This window comes from Megalops cyprinoides, chromosome 14 (assembly GCF_013368585.1).
Source record: "Megalops cyprinoides isolate fMegCyp1 chromosome 14, fMegCyp1.pri, whole genome shotgun sequence".
NCBI classification, from domain to species: Eukaryota; Metazoa; Chordata; class Actinopteri; order Elopiformes; family Megalopidae; genus Megalops; species Megalops cyprinoides.
Genome location: NC_050596.1, coordinates 19257741 through 19279126, shown reverse-complemented (window position 1 = coordinate 19279126; position 21386 = coordinate 19257741). Strand labels below are relative to the sequence as shown.

General features: G+C 41.7%; 2 protein-coding genes across 2 annotated transcripts; both read left to right on the top strand.

The window, feature by feature from the left end:
• The first annotated feature begins 10451 nt into the window (after positions 1-10451).
• LOC118789279 (C-X-C chemokine receptor type 2-like) lies at positions 10452-11546 on the top strand. The gene has a single exon (XM_036545622.1). The coding sequence runs from the start codon at positions 10452-10454 to the stop codon at positions 11544-11546; it is 1095 nt and encodes a 364-aa protein (XP_036401515.1).
• A 1608-nt stretch (positions 11547-13154) lies between these two features.
• LOC118789534 (C-X-C chemokine receptor type 1-like) lies at positions 13155-16804 on the top strand. The gene is made up of 2 exons (XM_036546002.1): positions 13155-13239; positions 15599-16804. The coding sequence occupies exon 2, from the start codon at positions 15601-15603 to the stop codon at positions 16657-16659; it is 1059 nt and encodes a 352-aa protein (XP_036401895.1). The 5' UTR covers positions 13155-13239; positions 15599-15600; the 3' UTR covers positions 16660-16804.
• Positions 16805-21386: the final 4582 nt, after the last annotated feature.

The window sequence follows — 21386 nt, the reverse complement described above, 5'->3', positions numbered from 1 at the left end:
CCTCCTGCAGCAATGTGCTTGGATACCACAGATGTCATGCAACTGCTGTTTACTTTATAGTTACAAGTTAATGTGTATTGCTTAGAACAAGAAGTGAAAATAGACTTGTTTTCTTGTGCGGCATGCCAACGGCTTTTTGCCCTGAGGGCAAACGTCCTGTAATAATACCTTCCAGGTAAGCTGACTTGCCAAAAGGCCATTTCTTCATCAGCTAAAATGTGAACCACCCCCCACTCCAGCCCCCTGTCATGACTTTGATGTTAGGGTTGACTGAGCATAAATAGAGAAGATGGAAGGAGGCACTGAGAGGAAATAATGTCTGCAATAACTTTTTTGTGGACTGGAGGAAGGAAATATTTCAAATTTTCTTGATTTTTTGACGCAATGGTTGTTGTGATGCGTTCTTTAAAGGGGCCATAAATACTTCAGATGATTGCCTCACTTTAAGAAGAATTGCCTTCAGAGAGATGACAGGACACATCAAAGCAGGACTATGTTTGTTCCATGGCCATCACGTACAATACCTCCCACTAGTTCAGCATCTTTTCAAAGTAGACTACAAGTGGCAAATTAGCAAGCAAAATTCAATCCACAATGTACAACTACTGTACCAATAAGCAATAGGCAATAAGCAGCCACCTTATTTATGTCATAAACCTCTAATCCTCCAGTGTAAATCTGAATCATAACTTACCTGGCAGATATCTGAAAAACTAAAATAGTATCTGAGAAATGTGCTTCAGGTTTCAGATTAGAGTTGGACCAAATCCGGTGCAGCTGTGATCTGAAACAGTGAGTCTTCAATAGTAGTATAGGTCAGTGCTGATTGTGTTGCAGGAAACATAGTCATGTTGAAACACATTCGCTTCAGTGTGTTAATTGTTGCCATCAAGGCAAAAGCATTTTCTAGAAGATTAAGAGCATTTTGAATGGGCAAAGTGCTTTACACAGTCCTGGGATCACTGCAGTCTGGGCTACATTCAGCCTGATGCTGCTGTTTATGACATTAGATCTGCATCCCAGATTAGGTCCAGCCAAGGGGACTCCCCTGACTTCCCATGCCTCGATTCAGCCTCTCATTGATTGGCCACAAGGCTTTATTTCCATGCATGTGTTCAGGTGCACTTAAACACATCAAAGTTAAAAAGTTATAAAGGCAGCTGTAGGTGAGGTGTGCTTGAAAATGGGTCCCTCCAGATACAGTTGGCTATCCAGTACTCAGTTCTCAGTGTGGCAAGGGTATGGTTATTCTTCATTTGGCAGAAGTAGGCGTGTTTGTGGCCCAGTGAAGGAAGAAGTATATTGGCACAATGGCGAGTAAATCATGTGCTTTACTGCAAATAACTGATCCTTTTTAAGCTAACACTGATGTGTCCAGCCAGGGGAAGAAAAGGTTTGCTGGGTGGAAGAAAAGAGGAAGTATTTTCCTTTGAGTTTTATTCACACTGAGGTATTTCCTGCAGACTCACTTGCTCACTGGTGAATGAAAATGGCAAAACAAGAAAAAAACAGTGAACATGAATATATAACAAACTATGCATGTAAAACAACAGACTAAACAATACAGGATGATATGAAAATGCATAAATATGGACAATTCTTTCCACCTAGCTAGCTGCTAGTGAGTTGGCTAGTGCTCAATTTTTGTAGTTAGCTGGCTAGGAGTTGCTCTGGTCGCTAGTTGTTCACTACAACAAAAGGCAGGACAACAGGCAAAAGAATCTGACATCCCTCTGTAGCTTACTGCACCTTAAGGAAGCACCCTTGGGTCAATGTAACTAACAGGAGCAAGCAAATCTGTAAATCTGAAGGAGCACTTCTACGCCACACTGGAAGATGCTGCCGAAGTTTCTTGGCAGATGGTGCTATGAGACAGGGAACAAGCGTTGCTCCAGAATCATGCTGGGGGTTGGCATAGACATACAGTAGATGACACCTCTGCAACACATTGGCATTCCCATGACATTTATTCTCTAAGCAGACACTCTTATCCAGAGTGACGTACAAGATGAGTAAATAAAACATTACATCTACTTGTTGACATACAGCAGACGCTCTTATCCAGAGCGGCTATAGAAGTCAAGCACAAAGGGCAAATAGAAAAATGACACGAAACCTTAAACATACAAGGAAGCCACCATCCACACATGCAGAAGAGCTGGAGTCAAACACATAAGGCTGACACCACAAATGCACATCTGGTCCGACAGGCAAGGGCAACACAACAGACCTGACAAAAAATATGCCTTTGGTGGCCTCCCTAGATGGACTCCTTTTTTTTGTACAACCAAGTCTTTGTGTGACCAGACTGAGATACAAGGCTCCCACTTCCACCCAATAAATCCCTTGCTCTGAAACAACATGATGCAAATATCACACATCCAATCTGCAAGCTACAAGAACATGCAGTAGCCGCAGCGGGATGGCGAAACAGTGTTTTGCATGCCGAGAGGAGGTAAATGACACAAAATTGCTGAAGAAATCTTGTCAAACAAGATAGTAGGGATTCGGACGACTTTAGCTTATGGCGAGTAAAGACTAGGGATCCCCATTGTCTCATACCACCACTGAGGTAAACCAAACACAAAACTATCATTATTGCTGTATTTCAGCATTGTTTATTTTAAGGGCAGAATTTCAAGCATGCATACAAGATGTTATTCAGACTTCAAAACTTTATTTGGGCTGGCAGAGGCCATTATTTCAAGTTTAAAGTATAATACGTTCCGCAATGTATTAATGTTCTTTCGATGAAAGCCAGGAGTTAAACAATTAATTACAATTTACTCATGGCGGTCAAATTTGGCAAAATACTGCAGGATGTTTTCTAAATGTTAAAAGATGTTGAATGTTAAAGAGAGGTGATTATGCCTCGTTCTGGGCCTCTGGGCCAGTTCTGCGCCTAATAACGCAACAGGAACCAACAAGAGCAAAGGACCATTGCGCTGTAGTTACCTGAGGCCTGGCCTTCTCGGTCCAGCACAGCTTCATGACAGAGGTATCTGCCCTGTTAAAGATATTACAGTTGTAATCCGGGAAGTTCAGCAGTTTTATCACCACCGTGAGTCTTTGGATCAATCCAATCCGTCCCGGGATTTTAGGACTTTGAGGTGTCCTTTCCTCAATGAAGACCAGTGACCTGTCAGCTGAGCCTTCTGCATATCTTTTATAGAATTCTGAGACCCTCCAGAATGCTCTAAACCAACCTCTCAGGACCCTTCAACCAATCCTTAACTCTAGCCATTTGATTGATCTGCGGTTTGTTCCTAATTTTGGCACCACTCTTATGGCATTACTTCATGCTGGAATGTGCCTCTGTTTCCTCAAAGTAATGGACATTATATCAGGCTCACCTTACACATTCCTAAAGCAACCACTGAATTAAACCTGACCCAGTAAAATGAACACATTGACATGGCCAGGGGTATGGGTATGATTTACATCTGGTACTTTTCCTAGAATTCTCTACCTGGAGATTGACCTTGGTCAATTTACCCCTGCAGTCAGAGATAACACAGAGATAACACACTTTAATAGAAAGAACTACACAGAGTTATGTCAAAGAGGGGTATGTCAAAGGGTTTCACCTTCTAATATTCTGCAACAAGTTAATAAGCCTTCAGCAAGATTACCTATGTTCTAGTGATGCCTACAGCAGCTGTGTCACAGTGCACAGTAGTATCACAATACCATGCACTTTGCACCTCATCATCATATTGTATATTAATATAATGATTATATTAGAATTATTGTATTACAGTATTCATAATTTACCATTTATAAATCAATATATGATTTGTTCATTTGTTATTTTATACATAATATGTAGACAATCAGAGTAACCTTGTAGAGGGAACTAGTTCCATGTGTTCACTTATGCTAAATTAAGTTCAGCTGAAATGACATTTCACATCAAATTTGCATGTTTCTTTCAAAGTGCTGGTCCTTGGATATTTTACAGACTGGCCCTATTAATAATCGTAGGGTTGACAAGTAACCACCATGTAATCCATTTCATAATTACAGCAAGAACTAGAAATGCCTTGTTATGCTGTTGGTCAAGTCTGATTTATGAAGGAGATACCTGTCAGTGTCCTTTGATGCTTTACATGCTAATAACAGTGTGCTCTGTTCAAAAGCAGCAAACGCATCACTAAGACCGCAATCTTCATTTGCATAATTCCAAGGAAGGTAGCCCGCACCTGCATCACCTGAGATGAAACTGTGTGACTCAATTTACAGTATTCTCAGAATGAAACCCCACACCTCTATTTACAAAATTCTCAAGAAGAAATTCCAGGCCTCATTCATGGCAGACAGGAAGGTTCCATTCATTCCATCTTCTGCTGTAACAAAATTACATGGCTCACTTCCATGCCAATGTTTATTGACTGTTTCTGTTTTTGAAAATTCCACATTTTCTGCATTGCTACGCTCGCCCAGTTAGGAGCTCAAGAAAACAGTTGTGGGTCTGGTTGTGCAAAACCCTCTAACGTATTATCTTCAACTACTTTCATTTGTTCTGCAAGTAAACAGAGCCAAGCTTTCTACTTCCTGAAAAAGGAATGATTCAATGACTAATGATATTTATGACCACCGCAGAAGAAAAAACACAAGCAGAGAGCAACAGTCATGACATTAACCGATTCTGGTTTGGTCTGAAGTTAAGTAATTTATTAGTGTAAATCTGGTACAATAAAACAAAACTGATGTATTGTGAACAGAGAAAATGTTTACTTTGTATACTGATTTGGCTTAATAAATAAAAAGACCTGATATAGACTGTTCATTTCTGTTGGAACCATTTTAAAATACATCTTTTCAGTCTTGCTTGAAAAATTTGTTTTTTTGACAGCTTGTATTGTACAGATGACTTGAGACACCTCCATTGAAATAATGTAAATCCAAGCTATAGACTGTCTGAAAACATCCCTGCAAAATACTTTTTGTGCTTTTAAGTTGTTAACCACATAGCATTCATGGGTGTTCGTGTGTGAAACATCAACAATATCCTGCTTTGATTGCATCTCATCGACTTTCTCATGAAAGATGGATATCACATGGATGAATACTATAAATATATGTGTGTACATGTGCTTTATTTAGGTGCTGAGGGTAATGCCAAATTCTTATTTCTTCAAATGATATCTGTATCTGTGCATTAATGTCACATCTAACATCTCCATACTACGTGTTCACCACGCTTGCGCCAGCTTATCATGAAATTTTTTCAGAAACAAAGGATGACAATAACAATCCTTGCTTTGATATCTTTGATATCCTTGCTGTCCCTGTCTTATACCCATGAGTTTGTGACCAGCTAGTTAAAGAGAGGGTTTCACTATCCCCCCAAATGTCACACATCTTTCTGGAATGTCTGGGTTTCTCCTGAGATTGTGAAAGTTGTGCTTTAACGGACCATTATTGATAACATCCCGCCCAACTAGTCAGGGCTGCAGAGCGGACGTTCCTGTGTCTGGTTACTGGGTCTCAGGACTGAGGGCTGTCAATCATTCAACAGGCCAGTGTTTAGGCACACAAAGAGGTGATTATCCACCCATGTAAGATGGCCAAAAGTGTTTTATTATTGTTTAAAGAGCTCTTTCTGTGTGGCTAGAAGCCCGCTGAGGTTTACGAGTTTAAAAGCAGGGGAGATGAAGCAGAATGACCACGCCCCCACCTAGTCCCGGGTGTGGAGAGTGGCAGTATCATCCCAACAACACTGTCTCAGAGCTTGGTAACCTCTGGGGCTACAAAAGGGTATGAGCCAAACAAAAAAAAATATCTAGATAAAGTAACACTACAGTAGCAGTGATCTTGCAATGCGAGAGCTGTGGGTTTGGACTTTAACTGTGGGCCTCCTTTACACCAATGCTTTCAGTTTTGATTTGTAATGGTCATATATTGCGTTTCAACTGCTGTCACCCGAGGAAGCAATGCAGAAGACTTTCATGTCACATTTGAGAGAAATTTGTGCAAGGTCAAACACAGATACCTTGGCACAGAGCTTTCAAGTCATATATACATATATGTGAGAAAAGGTTTAAACAGTGTGTTAAATGAAGACATGAAAAAGTACAATCATTTGTGTTTTATTTGTTTAATCAGATTGTGTGTCTATTATTATTACTTAGATGTTGATCAGGCCACATTTTAGGAGTGCAGGTAATTCTAAAGGGTTCACAAACCTTTGCTCACAATTATAAGGCATTTGATTATGTGTCCCAGGGTTACCAACTTCATATGGAATCATGAGATGTGTCTTTCTGTAGGCTGCATTGCCACCTAGCTAGAACACATCTAGCTAGGTCGCCTGGTAATACCAGGAATAATAATTTCATAATTTCTATATGTGCACATACTGTACTGTAATCCCACAGTGAGTATCACCACCAAGGTAATAGGACCCACAGCCCATGCAGATATTGCTTAGATCTAGAATATACATGGGGTAATTCAGTGGGACCAGATTTTTAATGGATGGACCCACCAGTGAAAATTTGTTTTGGCTGGAACAGTTATAAGATTGCCATCAATTGCCAGTGTGAGGAGGCTTAAAAACAAACTGCATTTTGAAATGTCACAACCATTACCATAAAAGATATTGCTTTTTACAGTTCCATTCATTTTTACATAAGCAATATTCTTTTAGTATTAAAAAGCAACTTTCTCTGAGTACCACTTGCTGTGCCCCATCTTTACCTCACTGCAAATGTCCAAATCTCATTTTTGTCAGGAGCCCTATTTAACCTGAAAGTAACCTGTCAAGATTTAACATGTTTTACACAGAATAACTCAAGGGAGTCAAAATCAAATTACTTCAATAGCGGTGCCAGGCCTTTTCAAGAAGTGTTACAGTATACTACTACCCTCTACTGGCTAAAATGTGTAGTACAGATTGTAGAATTGATTTTCTCTGTTCTCCTGAATAGCCCCTACAACCATAGACTACCTGTTGCACAGTGCTGTGGCTCACTCCTCTGGGCCTAGAGGTGTGGAATGATCTATAAGGCTTTCTAAACTGGAACTCTGGGAGAGAGCAAACTTTATTTCTGATTATGCTGAATCAGGAAGACAGCCTGATCATTTCTCACACTCCCATACTAGTGGCACCTACTGTAAGATGGCCTTATAAACCATGTTGCTGTTAGCCCACCAGAACAACATCTTTAGAGTTAGACTTTCATGGTACCACAAACACCCAACTACAGGTTTTCACTAAATGAATGAGACTGCCTGCTATGTGTGTGCTTGGTTGGTAAATGTGATGCTTGTAGTTTTGGCATTCCCTGCTGGAGAGGACACAAGAAGGCACTGCAGACTTGTGCAAATTTGTGTTGGGAATGCCTACAACTGGCCTCAGGTGTCAATGATCTCCTGCCAAGGCTAGGCTGTTGAAACAATGTGAACATGTGTAAGATGCTGGAACAGGCAGACACCAAAATCTATCAGCATTTAACTGTAAACAGGATCATCTCTTTGAATGTTGTCATAAGGTCACATGACCACTCAGACCTGTAGGTTTCAGTGTGGTTCCCCTGCATCACAGATGTATTATGCAAGCTTGTGAATGTGGCAATATGGGCATAGATGGTCAGGAGGATGGCTTCATGTGAACCATGAATAATATAGTAAATGTAATCTGCAAGTACTCATCTGCCAGTGGATCAGTATATAGTATATAGCTGTAAATTAGGTAAGACCACTGCCTTCATATATTGAGGAGAATATGATGAATGCCACAAAAAGAACAAAATAAAGGCATTACCCCAAAAAATGACCTTGAATGGTGCATTACCTAAAAGTATTATTGACTGAATAATATTGACTATGATGTATTTCACATTCAAAAACTCATGCCTTCAGCAGAATGTGAGTTAAGACATGAAATTGATATTTGTGCCCAACACAAAAATTGTGGTTGTTTACAGGAAGGTGAAGGTGTATTTAAATGTATTGTACATTGTTGGAACTGAAATCTTCAAAGAAAAGTAAAATTAAAAAAATCAGACAAAAGAAAATAAAACATAAAAATGTGGTTTCAAAAGAGGTCGGACACATCTTGCCTCATTTCCTGGCTTGCCCAAAGCATTTACGACACACAGGTTCTGGTCTGCTTTTCTTGATACTGACTGACTTCCTGATCTTCTCTCTGTCATTCTGAGTTTTTTGCTGACAGCGGACTCGTGTTGAAGGGGCAGTGTATCACATGTACATGTGCATCATGTTATCAGGAGCTCAATAACAGGAAACAAAACACATGTGTGTGAACAGAAGTTGCCATTATGGGCCATGTAGCTCAGGAATGTGAGACCAATATTTACATAGGTTATTTGTTAGTTTTGCATACAGTAATATGTTAAACTAGACTTGCTTTTATAAAGTGACCTAGGTACACTTGGACATATAGTGAGGCCATTCTTTTAAATAGCTCATTCAAGGGTACAACAGCAGTGCCCCACCTTAAAATCGAGCTGGCAGCCTTTGGGTTATAAGACCTGTTCCTCCATTACACCACACTGCTGCCTCTCTGGGGACGTTGGCCCTTTTCATTGAAGTAAGACGTGACAACCTTTGTAAAGTTTCAGATGGAGCTCCACGATGGATTTAACACCACAGCTATTGAATAAACCCCATGAATGAATGGGAAATTGCAGTGTTTCAGCTCCCTGGTGATCACTGTAGCTGTGACCCTATCAGTGTGGAGCCAATGGTGCAGTATGACCACCTTGTGCATAGAAAAGCCCAGGAAGGCCTGCCAGTTCATTTAGTCCTGGGCTGTGAGGGGAGCTAGGGGAGTTAATGGCTCATTAATGGGCTTTATGAATGTATATCTCTAATTGCCAACTGAAAGAGAAAAAAACATTCAAAAGCTCAGAGGAGATTGATGTGAGGTGTATCTAGATTTATGAAGAAATATCATCTTGGGGTGGTCTGATAGATTTTCATATGAATGAAATCTCATTATAGAGTGACTGAATTTTGGCTCACATTGGCTTATGTGAAACACTTGCAACTCAAAAGAAACATCGCATGGGAATGTTGTGATATTCTGATGTTTTTTTTTTGGCTGTGATGTGACTCATATTTACAACCCGTGCATTCACACCAGTGACTGTCTTGTGACCTGGGTTTTTTCTGTGCTTTATTTCCCTCGCCCTGGTGACGGTTCCTTCTGCTTTTACCGCCTCAAAAAACCAATGGGTTTCCTCAGGACTCAGAATGGTTTACTGTATTTCTCAGTGAATAAACACCAGGGTATCATTTCTTTCTAAGGTATAAAATATTTATTGCCGTGTACGATTTGCAGAATATGCAGAACCAACATGTGGTTCATGCACTGGATATGGGGGGACATGCCTGTGAAGGTGACAGAGAAGCAAGCCCTCTGAAAACAGCTGTATGTCACATGTAGCCGGCATGGTCATTCCAATCAAAAAAAAAAAAGTGCTGTTGGTGGACAGCAGCATCATATTGCAGCAACCCTTGAAGGTTACACACATGTAAGGACTTTATATTGGGCAAGCAGGGAATATCAACATCTCCCGTGGATGCCAGGAGGTGTGCGGTGATCCTGATTAAAAATCTCCCTCTGACAATCCAACACAGGAGACCAAAATGGATGGTAAGAACCTCTCTGGCTGTTCTTCTCTCTTCCTGGACTAGTTTACTGTGCTGTAAACTGTTCAGAATTCACACAGCATACTTATTTATCTTGAAATTTCATATTTCTGTATGTATGTATTTCATTGAAGAAAAATTAATACTTAATTTAAATTAATAGAAAAAAACACTATAACGAGCAACATATTTAATAATTAATTTGCTACTTTCCTATTCTAATTTCTAGCATAGTTTGAAATGTGAGTGAACTATTGTGTCGATGATAGAAAAGATTTAGATTAAACAGTGAATTAAGTGTTGCTTACAATATTATTCATTTTTGTAGAAATAACATTGGAGAAAACATTGTGTGCAAAAAAATGTATACCTCATACAGATTTCACTGTCATTTAGATATTCATATAAATTTCTTGCAGAAATGTGTGTGTGTGTGTGTGTGTGTGTATGTAAAAAGTCTTATGAAAGCTAATAAAGAGGACATCAGTACTTACAATTTACAATTTAACTGTACTTAACTGAGAGATGAATGACTTATTCCTAAGTTACAGTAATTTTGCTGTACAGTTCATCTCTGTTTACAGAAGGAAACACAGCTATTTAGCTGAGATGACATGTATCATAGACCTTATTTGTAGTGATACCACGGGCTGAGAATATACTGCAAGGAAGACATTACATATATTTCATTGGCTTTCATTGGTATCCTATGTCTATTTATTCTGTTCTGCTGAAATAGCAACAGAAAATATGAAGTATTACAAAATACCACATACATTTGTGTGTGGAGTTCTACTGCTGTTACATATTTTACATGTGTTTGTGTTTTCATGTTCTTTCTCACAGGGCTAAACACCTCTCTCTTTGTGGACGACTTCTCTGAGTTTTATGACTCGTTAAATGCCTCAAACTCCACAAACTTCACTACTTTCAGGGTGGACCAAAAAACCCAGCCTTGTGAAGCCATGGTCACATCCCTCCTGGTCAACGTGGGTGTGTGCATATTCTACGTGCTTGTCTTCCTGCTGGCCATCCCTGGGAACCTTATCGTGGGGGTGGTCATCGTCTCCAGCAAGCAGCCCCTCCTACCATCGGACCTGTATCTGCTCCACCTGGCAGTAGCTGACATCCTATTGGCCCTGACCCTGCCCTTCTGGGCGGTGGTGGCCATCCAGGGCTGGGTGCTGGGCAACGCCCTATGCAAGCTGGTGAGTCTTGTGCAGGAGGTGACCTTCTACAGCAGCATCCTGTTCCTGGCCTGCATCAGCGTGGACCGATACATGGTGATCGTGCGCGCCATGGAGACCAGGCGCGAGCGCCGGCAGGCCCGCAGCTGGGCCGCGTGCGTCGCCGTCTGGACGCTAGGGGGCGCCCTCTCGCTCCCCGCCTTCTTCAGCACCGCCTTCCGGCCGCAGGGCTCGGAGAGGATGGTGTGCGCCGAGCACTACGACCCGGACAGCGCCGACCAGTGGCGGCTGGCGACCCGGCTGCTGCGGCACAGCCTGGGATTCGTGCTGCCGCTGTCCATCATGCTGTCGTGCTACGGCGTGACGGCGGCGCGCCTCCTCCGCACGCGCGGCTTCCAGAAGCAGCGCGCCATGAGGGTGATCGTGGCGGTGGTGGCCGCCTTCCTGCTGTGCTGGACGCCCTACCACCTGGCGCTGATGGCCGAGACGCTGCTGCGCGCGAGGGTGCTGCCCAACGAGTGCGCGGCCCGCGCCTCCGTCGACCTCGCCACCTTCGCGGGGCAGAGCCTCGGCCTGCTGCACTGCTGCGTCAACCCCGTCCTCTACGCCTTCGTCGGGGAGAAGTTCCGCCGGAACCTGCTGCGCCTGCTCCATAGGAAAGGGGTGGTGGAGCGCCCGTCCGTGCCACGGGCCGGCCGGCCCGCCTCGCAGTCCTCCGATGGCACCTCTGTCGTGTGACCGGCTGCGATCGAACTGTCAGACGAGGTGCAGTAATGTCATGTGCCGGATCACATGTCTGGCCTGCCGTTCCAGAGCAAAAGGGACTTCTGCTCTTCAATACTGAAAAATTTCACTTTCTTTTTTGTAATTACTCATTAAGAGCTGGACTTGTGAAAAGCAATTGCATTGAAAAAGATAATTATTAAGCTTTTATAATCCATCATAATTTTCTGTAATGTGTCATGTAAATATACACATCTTTCATTAAGTGTTGGTAGTTTGATGTTTCATATTTGACATATGAAATAATGAGCTGTCACATGACTGCTGTTGAAGAAAAATGAATTTTAGATATTATTCAATTTGTGTATATAAGGAAAAAACAATAAGACTCTTGCACTTCAAGAAACTATGTGATTTCAAAGAATCTGCGACTGTGGAGTGCTTTCTGTTCCCTTTGTGAGGGTGGTGTCTGACTGCCCCCTTGTGGCCAGGAGTTGGTATTGAATGCTTTGTCTATAAGCAGAGAGGAAGTTGTGCTGAAGGCTCTTCACTTGGCAATACTGGCAGTTCAAAAAGGCAACAAGATGAAATCACCAGCAGGCTGTGCCTGTGCCTGAAGCAGATGAACGCTTCAGAAGTGATCAGCACCACAGAATCTCTGTTCGTCGGGTCACTAGCAGTACCACCTCTCCTGTTCTACATGGAGCGTGCCATCATGTTGTTCTGCGCTGTCTTAAATTTGGACCTGACAAATGAGCAAAGTACAACATAGAGATGGGGCTTGCACATACATGTGCTTTATAATTCATTCTAAGTTATTACTGTGCATTTGCTCTGCATAAGAAGGGAGACTTGAACACAGCTGATTTTTTTTAAATTAAAGCTGTGGTAAAGTCTTGTGAGTATAGCCTAGATATACAACTGCAGAACTGCTAGTGGAAGCTGATACATTTGGGTCATAAGCCAATTTTTCAGCCTCTACACCATACTGCTACCCATAGTATTATAAATCTGTGTCACTATTTCATGTTCCTGTTCGCTCTTTACAGGTCTGCACATTGGTGTATAATGAGAAACTGGTTCCTTAGGAACAATAAACATGTCCTCCACGTGAAGTCAGCCCTCATCCAATGTTCACTGAGTATGTGAATTAGACTTGATTTTTAAAAAGATTTTATCAAACACTTGCATGATCTGGTGGTGTAAAATCCTACAGTTTCACATATACATACACAGCAACAGTACCGAATTTGTTCTCTGTCTGTGATTAGGTCTGTGACTTAACATACGTCCACAAAAACACATGTGTTTGATGTGTGTTTTTTTACAAAGAAAAACAAAAACATACACATCCAACTGCACTCCTGTTGAGAAACTCAAAACATCACCTATCTGTGCATCAGCCAGGTCTCAGTTCAACCTCGCAGCTCTGTTTTCCCAACATACATCTCTCTGTGCTTTATCTTGTGGTGACTGCCTCTGAGACGTCCCTCCTCTTCCACTAGCTGTGTGACACCTTATAGAGGATGGCACAGAGACTCTCCTTTTCAGAGCTGAGCAGCACATTTGGTCTCTACTACTGCAGGCTGGCTTTTACGGGGTGACCACACGCTGCAACCCACATCCACTCTACCCGTGTGCAGCAACACGCCAGAGAAGGGCTATAACATTAAAAAAACCCAGAAGTGAAACTAGCTAGTGGAGCCAGGTAAGGCTTTTGATCATTACATTTACTTTCAGCGCTGACCGTTGACTAGGACCCAGAGTTTTTCTCCACCTGCTTACTTGCGTGTATTTCAACCCTCCCAGCACCAAAAGGATGATATCATCCTCATCTAGCCTCATTTTAAACTTGTCATACAATTATCTCATTGCAGCACCTCAGCTATCTCAATGAATCCTTTAAAGACCACAAATTAAGAACATAGCCAAGAAAATTGGCAGTGACGTTTATGTCCAATTACAGTATTGTGTCAGGTTCAGTCTTACTCTCCAGCAGCAGAGACAATGCATTTAAAAGTGCACCAGGAATGGGTATACAGAATATCTCTGAAGGTGTGGGGACGTATTGATTTTGAAAATCAGTGCAGTAACACATTAACCTGCACTAGAACGTTAATGCAGAAAATAGACACTGTGTGTATACAGTTTAGTGAAATTATGTATACAATTTAGTCCAGTGTTCTAAATTTTGTGGTAACACTGGATCAGTCTTTTTGCCTTTTTTTGCACCTTTCTCAGGATTGACAGAGCTGGTAATAATTGTCAAGTATTGTTTAGGTCTCTGGTTTAGACCTTTTTTTTTTCAGATCCATTCTCTTAAATTGCTCAGTATAACATAGTATAGCATTAGCTTTTCTGCAAGCTTCTTTAGCGTTTTAACACATCAGAGGTTTATTGTTCTGTCTCTTCAGTGCATCAGTTGTGACAGTGCTTGATACATATTTGACGGTTCCTAAAGTTTATTGTATGTTTTGTGGATCCTGACATCTTCCTGGCAATATGTCTAAAAAGATATCATTGTAAACCCTGAATATATACTGCAGTTGGCATTCACGCTTTTAAAATCACCTTTAATTGCATTTAAGCGTTGCAAAGTAACCTGTCTGCTGAAATTGCCCTGCCATTGATTTCATGCTTGTTTAAAAATACACATAATTTCAGCTAATACTCTTTTTAAGAAGGAATATTTCTGCAGATGAACACATCAGTCTAATAGTACATAGTCTAATAGTAATGAAGGACATCCTACTTCTCCCCAGCGTTTTGACTAAAGATTGCCATTAGCAATCATTAGCATCTCAGACTTTGGTTTCTGTTTATTTATGTTTTTTGTGATTTTTGAAAATGCAGGTTTATCATTATCTTGTGCTTATGGGTTGAGAGATTTATTGCAAGTTGTGCAAGATAAATGACATCTGTCGATATTTAGTGTCCCAGATGGCCACCGTTGCACCCACTCACTCAAAGAAATTCTTCTTAATGTTGTTGATGCATCCTGTCTTCATTTCCTACACCCTTATAGTAACTGCATTCATTTTTCTGTTTTGTGCTGATGAAATCCTACTTGTTACAATAACAAAATTCATAATACTACAATAATTCATGTGCCTGTGCCAATTGCACAAAGATTGCTGAGACAGGGACACCTGGAGGATAACAAGTGAAATACAAGTCCAAAGCCTTGTATATGTAAAGCAAAACTCCAGTCACTACCCCCAATATATTAATGCACATATGAGCAGAGGGACCCCACCCCCCCGCCCCCACCCGGCTTCAGAATGTAAACGTCCTGCCACGTATTTGTTCCAACCATTCACTAAACAAGGTGATTTCACTAATTAGCTCCTCTACCTGGCTAAAGAGTTGTGCTAATTAAAGCTAGTGTAATGAATGGCTAGAACAAATACGTGGCAGGACTTTTACTTTCTTAAGCTGGGTTGTCCACCTCTGCATACGAGCATAACCAAGTGTATTTCGATGCTCATGTTAAGATATGTACAAGAACTTTCTGCAGAGAAGTTAACTGCCTGGAAAAATTAAATTAGCATCTATGTCTGCAAGAACATTCCAGTACCATTGTCATAGTGATCTGGGTATCATTAATGAATGACTTTTTTCAGTTACATTTAAGTTTAGGATATGGAATTAGAATAGTTGATGTCTGAGAGCAATAGCAATAGCAGAAATAGCATTTAAAATGTAGTTTATAACTGAAAGTTTTCAGCTCAGGGTTTGCCAGCTGTGTGTATGGGGCAGGGTGTGTGTGTGTGTGTGTGTGTGTGCGTGTGGGGGGGGGGGGGGGGGGGGGGGGATGTCATTTGAAAACCTCAGAATGAGACTTGGTACAAGATCAACTGATACAAGTCTAGACACTAGAAACTAGAAACAGAGTGTTTGGTAAAAAGTGTGGTTCCCAGTGGGGCATGTCAACAGAGCAGGGAGTGCACACAGACAGCTGTGAAGAGGCATGCTGAAACTGTCACATTGTCACCACAGAAATATGAAAGGGAAACAGAAGTCCAGTGGCCCTTCATACTTATTAAACACAAATCTTTTCTTTACAGATATGACCAAAATAGTCTTTAATTTGTCATATTTGGATGAATATAATGACACTGACTACTCTGACTTCGAAGACAATGCCAGTCCATGCCACCAGGACCCTGTGGGCCTCAACAAGGGGGCTCTGATAAGCACCTACAGTGCTGTGTGCTTCCTCAGCCTACTGGGCAACACGCTGGTCATCTATGTAGTCTGCTCCATGAAGAGACGGAGGACCTCCACCGATGTGTACCTCATGCACCTGGCAGTGGCCGACCTCCTGTTCTCTCTGACACTCCCATTCTGGGCAGTCTACATCAATTCCCAGTGGATCTTCGGCACCTTCATGTGCAAGCTGCTCTCTGGTCTGCAGGAGGCGACCTTCTACGGCGGCGTGCTTCTGCTTGCCTGCATCAGCGTTGACCGCTACCTGGCCATCGTAAAGGCCACCCAGGTCATCTCCCAGAAGCGGCACCTGGTGGGCGTGGTTTGTGGCGGGGTGTGGCTGGGGGCGGGGCTGCTTTCCCTACCCATCCTGGTCCAGCGGGAGGCCTTCGAGGCGGAAAGCAGCGGCGAGCTGGTGTGCCACGAGAACCTGACGGCGGAGACCATGGGCGAGTGGCGGGTGGGCGTGCGCGTGCTGCGCCACACCGTGGGCTTCTTCCTCCCGCTGGCTGTCATGATCTTCTGCTACGGCTTCACCATGGCGACGCTCTACCGCGGCCGCAACAGCCAGAAGCACAAGGTCATGCGCGTGATCCTGTGCGTGGTGCTGGCCTTCGTAGTCTGCTGGCTGCCCAACAACGTCACCGTCCTCGTGGACACGCTGATGCGCGGCGGCCTCATGGAGGAAACCTGCGACTTCCGCAACCGGGTGGAGCTGGCCCTGCAGGCCACTCAGGTCCTGGCCTTCCTGCACTGTGCCGTCAACCCCATCCTCTACGCGTTCATTGGGCAGAAGTTCCGCAACCAGCTCCTGTCTGCCCTCTTCAAGCACGGCCTCATCAGCAAGAAGGTCCTGTCCACCTACAGGAGGGGCTCCATCCACAGCTCCAACTCCCGGAACACATCTGTCACACTGTAGGACCATCCCTGGTACAGAGCTATGGTAACAATGTACATTGAGTACATGCCAAGCCACACAGTGACATCATGCTACCACAGCTTTATGGAGAAGCTTTAAATTGTCATTATGCTGCATAGTAACTCTGAAACCCAAATACTGAACATCCAACCACAAAATCTTGCCCTATAGTTCCTCAGTTTGTATAACATGCAAACTGTTATGTCTTGAACTGTATATATCTCTGCTGACTTACAGTTTTTGTTATGCTTATTGCTTTATAATCCTTACCTGTTAACTTGTTAAAGCTAACTAGGCCTGGGCCTGGGCGTGGATAAGGAATGTACGAGCATTATCAGGTTGTTGTACGCAATATTGGAGGGGTCATTTCTCCCCCAGCACAGGACTGTCCTTTTGTCTTTTTAGTTGTGAAATTATATAAACATAATATAATTATATATGCAGAATATGGCCATTTCTCTGATGCATACTGTGGCTCTCATCATCATTCTCACTGACCTGGTTTAGGCCACGCCTTTAGAAGTTCCCATTCATTTATACTCCCCTATGTCATTAGTTCAACAAGTACATGCTTCTACTGATAAGAGACGAGCATGGGGGATAAAAAATGGCAGCCAAGGATCATTCCGGTATGGGCTGTATATATTAGTAATCGATGCTACCCACTTACTACAAAGCACTCAAAGATTCCTAGGTGAAAGGTGCTAGACATTTTGGCAAGATGAGTTATTGGAGGGTGGCAGCAGGACTCTCGCATTGCATTGCACCTAAAACCTTGAATGGGACTCCATGACTGCCAATTCAGTGACATGGCGTATGGTATAGGCAATGCACAAAATCTTTCTAGAAGTTACCATAATTGCATTTCACAAATTGCTTTTCTTTTTGAATATTAAAGACCGATTATGATAAAGATCTATGCTCAGGTTTTTTTTTTCAGAGAAGATGGGGCTAAGAGATTCAACATTTTTGCAGACTGCCAACAAGTGCAGATCTGTGGTCTTTAGATATCCATGTCTACAATGTCACCACAGACATCCAAGTAAATCATGTCTGGTACACAATAGACTTTCAGCCAGAGTCAGCTATTTTAATTACCATTGTGAGTTACAGTTATGCATTTACCATGACTGCATGCATGCTGAAATTGAACCTCAGTTTGTGACTTAAATCAGGTAGCATGACAGATCCTACAAAAGATGAGAATTTCTCTTTAGAACACCTCACAAGGTGTTAGTGAGTATAATGCAACCTTAAAATGTTCCCTTATTTCTGGTCATTGGGTTTCACTGAGAGACTGTCAACAATCAAAGAAAAATAACCATGCAATCACTAAATACGTCACCAAAAACGGTTGTTTTCTGGTACTGTTCATGTGTCCAGTAGGGCTTGCAATAAAAAGCAATGAGGGAGCTGTAAAATAAGAGTAAGAAAAAAAGACACCTAAGCGCCAAGCTGAAAATACATGCAGAAGATGACAAATTTTAAGATGCCATCAAGATTAAGATGCCTTCAAACAGCTGCTACTATGAACAGAAGCGTGGTAAGTGGAAATGAATAACGGGACAGCTTGGTAGTAATAGTTGGAAAATGTGTGTCTTGCAGTTATGATAAGTGCATACATTAAACTTAGTGTTTTATAACCCTGTAGAGTAGTATCAGTGGGTGGTGCCCCTTATGGCTCAGACATTGTTTCCAAGTAATGTAGCTGTGACAGAATGCGAGTTCCAGTTTTAAAAACTCAGGTGGCATCCCAGCCCTAACTACCCAAATCCTGCAGTGGTCTTGTTGTATTTTCTGACAGGTTTATTCAGCCAGATTTTCAAAAAAAAACCTAATAGGCTTGACCTCAGAATTCAACCACTATTTTTTATTGAAATAGTTTTACACTCTCAAGTCAAAAACTGATGTGTGCAGAAATATGTAGATCAAAAAACACAGACAGACAAATTCAATATAATTCATAATCTCCAGTCATTTTTTATTTTAATAAAGCTAAGATATTCAGGCCTTAGCATGCATCTGTACTCCTTTAAAGTTAGACATACAAATATTGTCATCAGAATACCACCCAGTGACAAAGGCAGCATGTTAAACTGCATGAATTTCTTACCTTAACTCTATTTGAAGAAAAAAAAACTTGAATGCATCCCTTTTTCATGAATCTGCCTCTGCATTATTTTGATCAACTAATTCCTGTTCTGTATAAGGCTTAAAACAAGAGTTGTTCTGTTGGAATAGTATGTGGTTGTATGTAATGATATGACTTGGATGTTTGGATCATATGGTGATATGTTATATGATACTGTATATGATGTAACTTGGATGTCCTCACTGATTTAAGGCAATTTTCAGTAAATCACAAGATTCTGAATAGGGTTGCAATTCGTAATTAAACTTGTTGTCAAGCCATCTCTCTATCTCCCTGTTTGTTGAGATTCAAATCCTGCATTATATACCACTCACACTTTCTAAGATGGTTAGCTGTGGTAGTAAAGAGCACAGTTACACATAACAGTTATACATGCCCATTGACATTTCCACAACTTTAACATTTTCTTCTCTCATTCCTCAAAGAAGAGGAAAAAACAGAAAAAAACAGCAGGTGTTCATTTACAATCTGATACGATGTAACGGAATCTAATTTCTGTGGGCAGGGGGAAGTGGTCTCTTCTAGCTGATTTACTCTGTGCCGAAAAACCACTTCAGTCTGCGATATGGTGATATTCACACACTTCAACTTTCAGCATCAAGTTATCCTTAGAGTAGTAGGGTAGATTGTTTAGTGTTATTTTTTGTACTATTAAGTGCACTTTTTGGTTGTTTCAGATATACTCACGAAGTCTCTTGTACAATCTACCATTTTTCCTGTTTTGAAGTGAACTCTGATCAAAGCTGGACTGGAGTGCAGGATTCCACTCACCATGATAGAAACCACCACCTCACACCTGAGCCCAGCTCAGGAGGCCAGGAAGTGTCTTATCATTCTGACATTAAGCATTATCTTGCATCTCGATTTGCAGCATGCAGCAAAATGAATGAACAATACTGCATAAGAAAAGCATGGAGTGTCCAAAAAAGGACCGGTGCACACTGACACTGCAGAGAAAAAAAACCTAACAATCAGTGATTGAGCAGGTTCTTTTATCCAATTTTTTTTTTACCTGTGCCTGTGTTACCATTTGACATCAATATCTGCAGAATGTTTTTAGATCACTGAACATTACACAAGTCGCCCTTATACATTATACGAGTCGCCTGCTACAGTGTTCTTCCCACATGCTAATCCTCACAACGCAATTCATGCTGTCATATTTAGCCATCTCCGTCACAAAAGGTTTTCTGTGTAGATCACAGTTAAAAGCCGATACGAATATATGTAAAATTTAACATTTGGTTGCATCGAAAACAGCTCCAATGCCAACAAGGAAAGAGTGGCAATAGCACAGTCAAGAAAGCCTAAGGGCTTGGACTATGGAGCTGCACCGAGTGAGAAGGGAGAAACGGGTGGATTTTGTGGTTATCATGATAAGACATCTACAGCTGTGAGTCACTGACACTACATGTCCAGTGAGAGATAAACTGATGTCTGATGCCAAAGTTCTTGGCCAACACAGACGGAGACACTGCTGCATTCATCAAGAGTAATGAAATGATCTTCAGTGGAGGAAGGTTTGACTAGAAAGCAGAGCGTCTTGGTTTTGGCAAGGATAAGAATTGGGAGGAAAGGAGTTAAAGAGCTGGGTGGCATGATCCGAGCAGAACAGGACAACATAAGAAAATTGTTTTTGGTGAGACCAGTGTGCTTGTAATTTGACCATGAGTCTATAAAAAAGGAACAAAGCCAGATGAACGCACAAAATTTTGACCTGTGTAGGTCTTTCACAGGTGAGGGTGACTTACCTGTGCCAAAACAATAATCACCTGTAGACTCATTTGATATTGGCAATTTCACTTGCTGTGCTTTATAACAGTAGACAGTCCTTCAGAATGACACATGCACATGCACTGGTTTACTGAACTGATAATTATCTAAACATCTGAGTGCACTTTCAACTGGGTTTTGACATGATGAAAAACAGGAAGTGGAGGGAATTTAGAACATATTTAAATACCAAATTCACACTACATTTACAACATATTTAGTTGCTAAGCAGATACTGTTACACAGCGTAACATACCTAGGTTATACTTCTTACATGTTATCCATTTATCCAGGTGGATATTTACTGAGGTAATTCTAGGTTAAGTACATTCCCTCACTGGAACAAGAGCAGTCTCCCAGTGAAGAGTAGAGCCAGCAACCCTGCAAGCCCTGCTCCATACCACTACACTACACCACCACCATGCTGTATGTGTCTTTGCTAGAGGTTCTCTCAGCACTTAGGCATAGGCAAGCAAATATTCGTGAGAAGGGTGCTCTCCTTGCCAAGACTATTAGCCGAACAAAATGTGTCCTGTCATACCTTGGAAAACTTCTGTATGGGGCTATTTTATTACACAACGTTAGCGTTCACTTCAGTAATATGTTTTGTTCCATGTGATATTTTGAGACTAATTTACGTTTTTCAATCACCTTGTCCAATTTTTCACCGCATCACTCTTCAGAGGTCATCTTGATATGGTTATGTGGCAACCTTGAGTAATAGTGTGCAAGCCGGACAGAATTAATGAAAAGAAAACCAATAAATACAATTAATAAGAATAATTATTGTAAGATAGAGGGA

Excerpts from the sequence above, each read along its gene's own strand:
- LOC118789279 (XM_036545622.1), top strand. The coding sequence starts at position 10,452 with ATGTTCTTTCTCACAGGGCTAAACACCTCTCTCTTTGTGGACGACTTC.
- LOC118789534 (XM_036546002.1), top strand. The coding sequence starts at position 15,601 with ATGACCAAAATAGTCTTTAATTTGTCATATTTGGATGAATATAATGAC.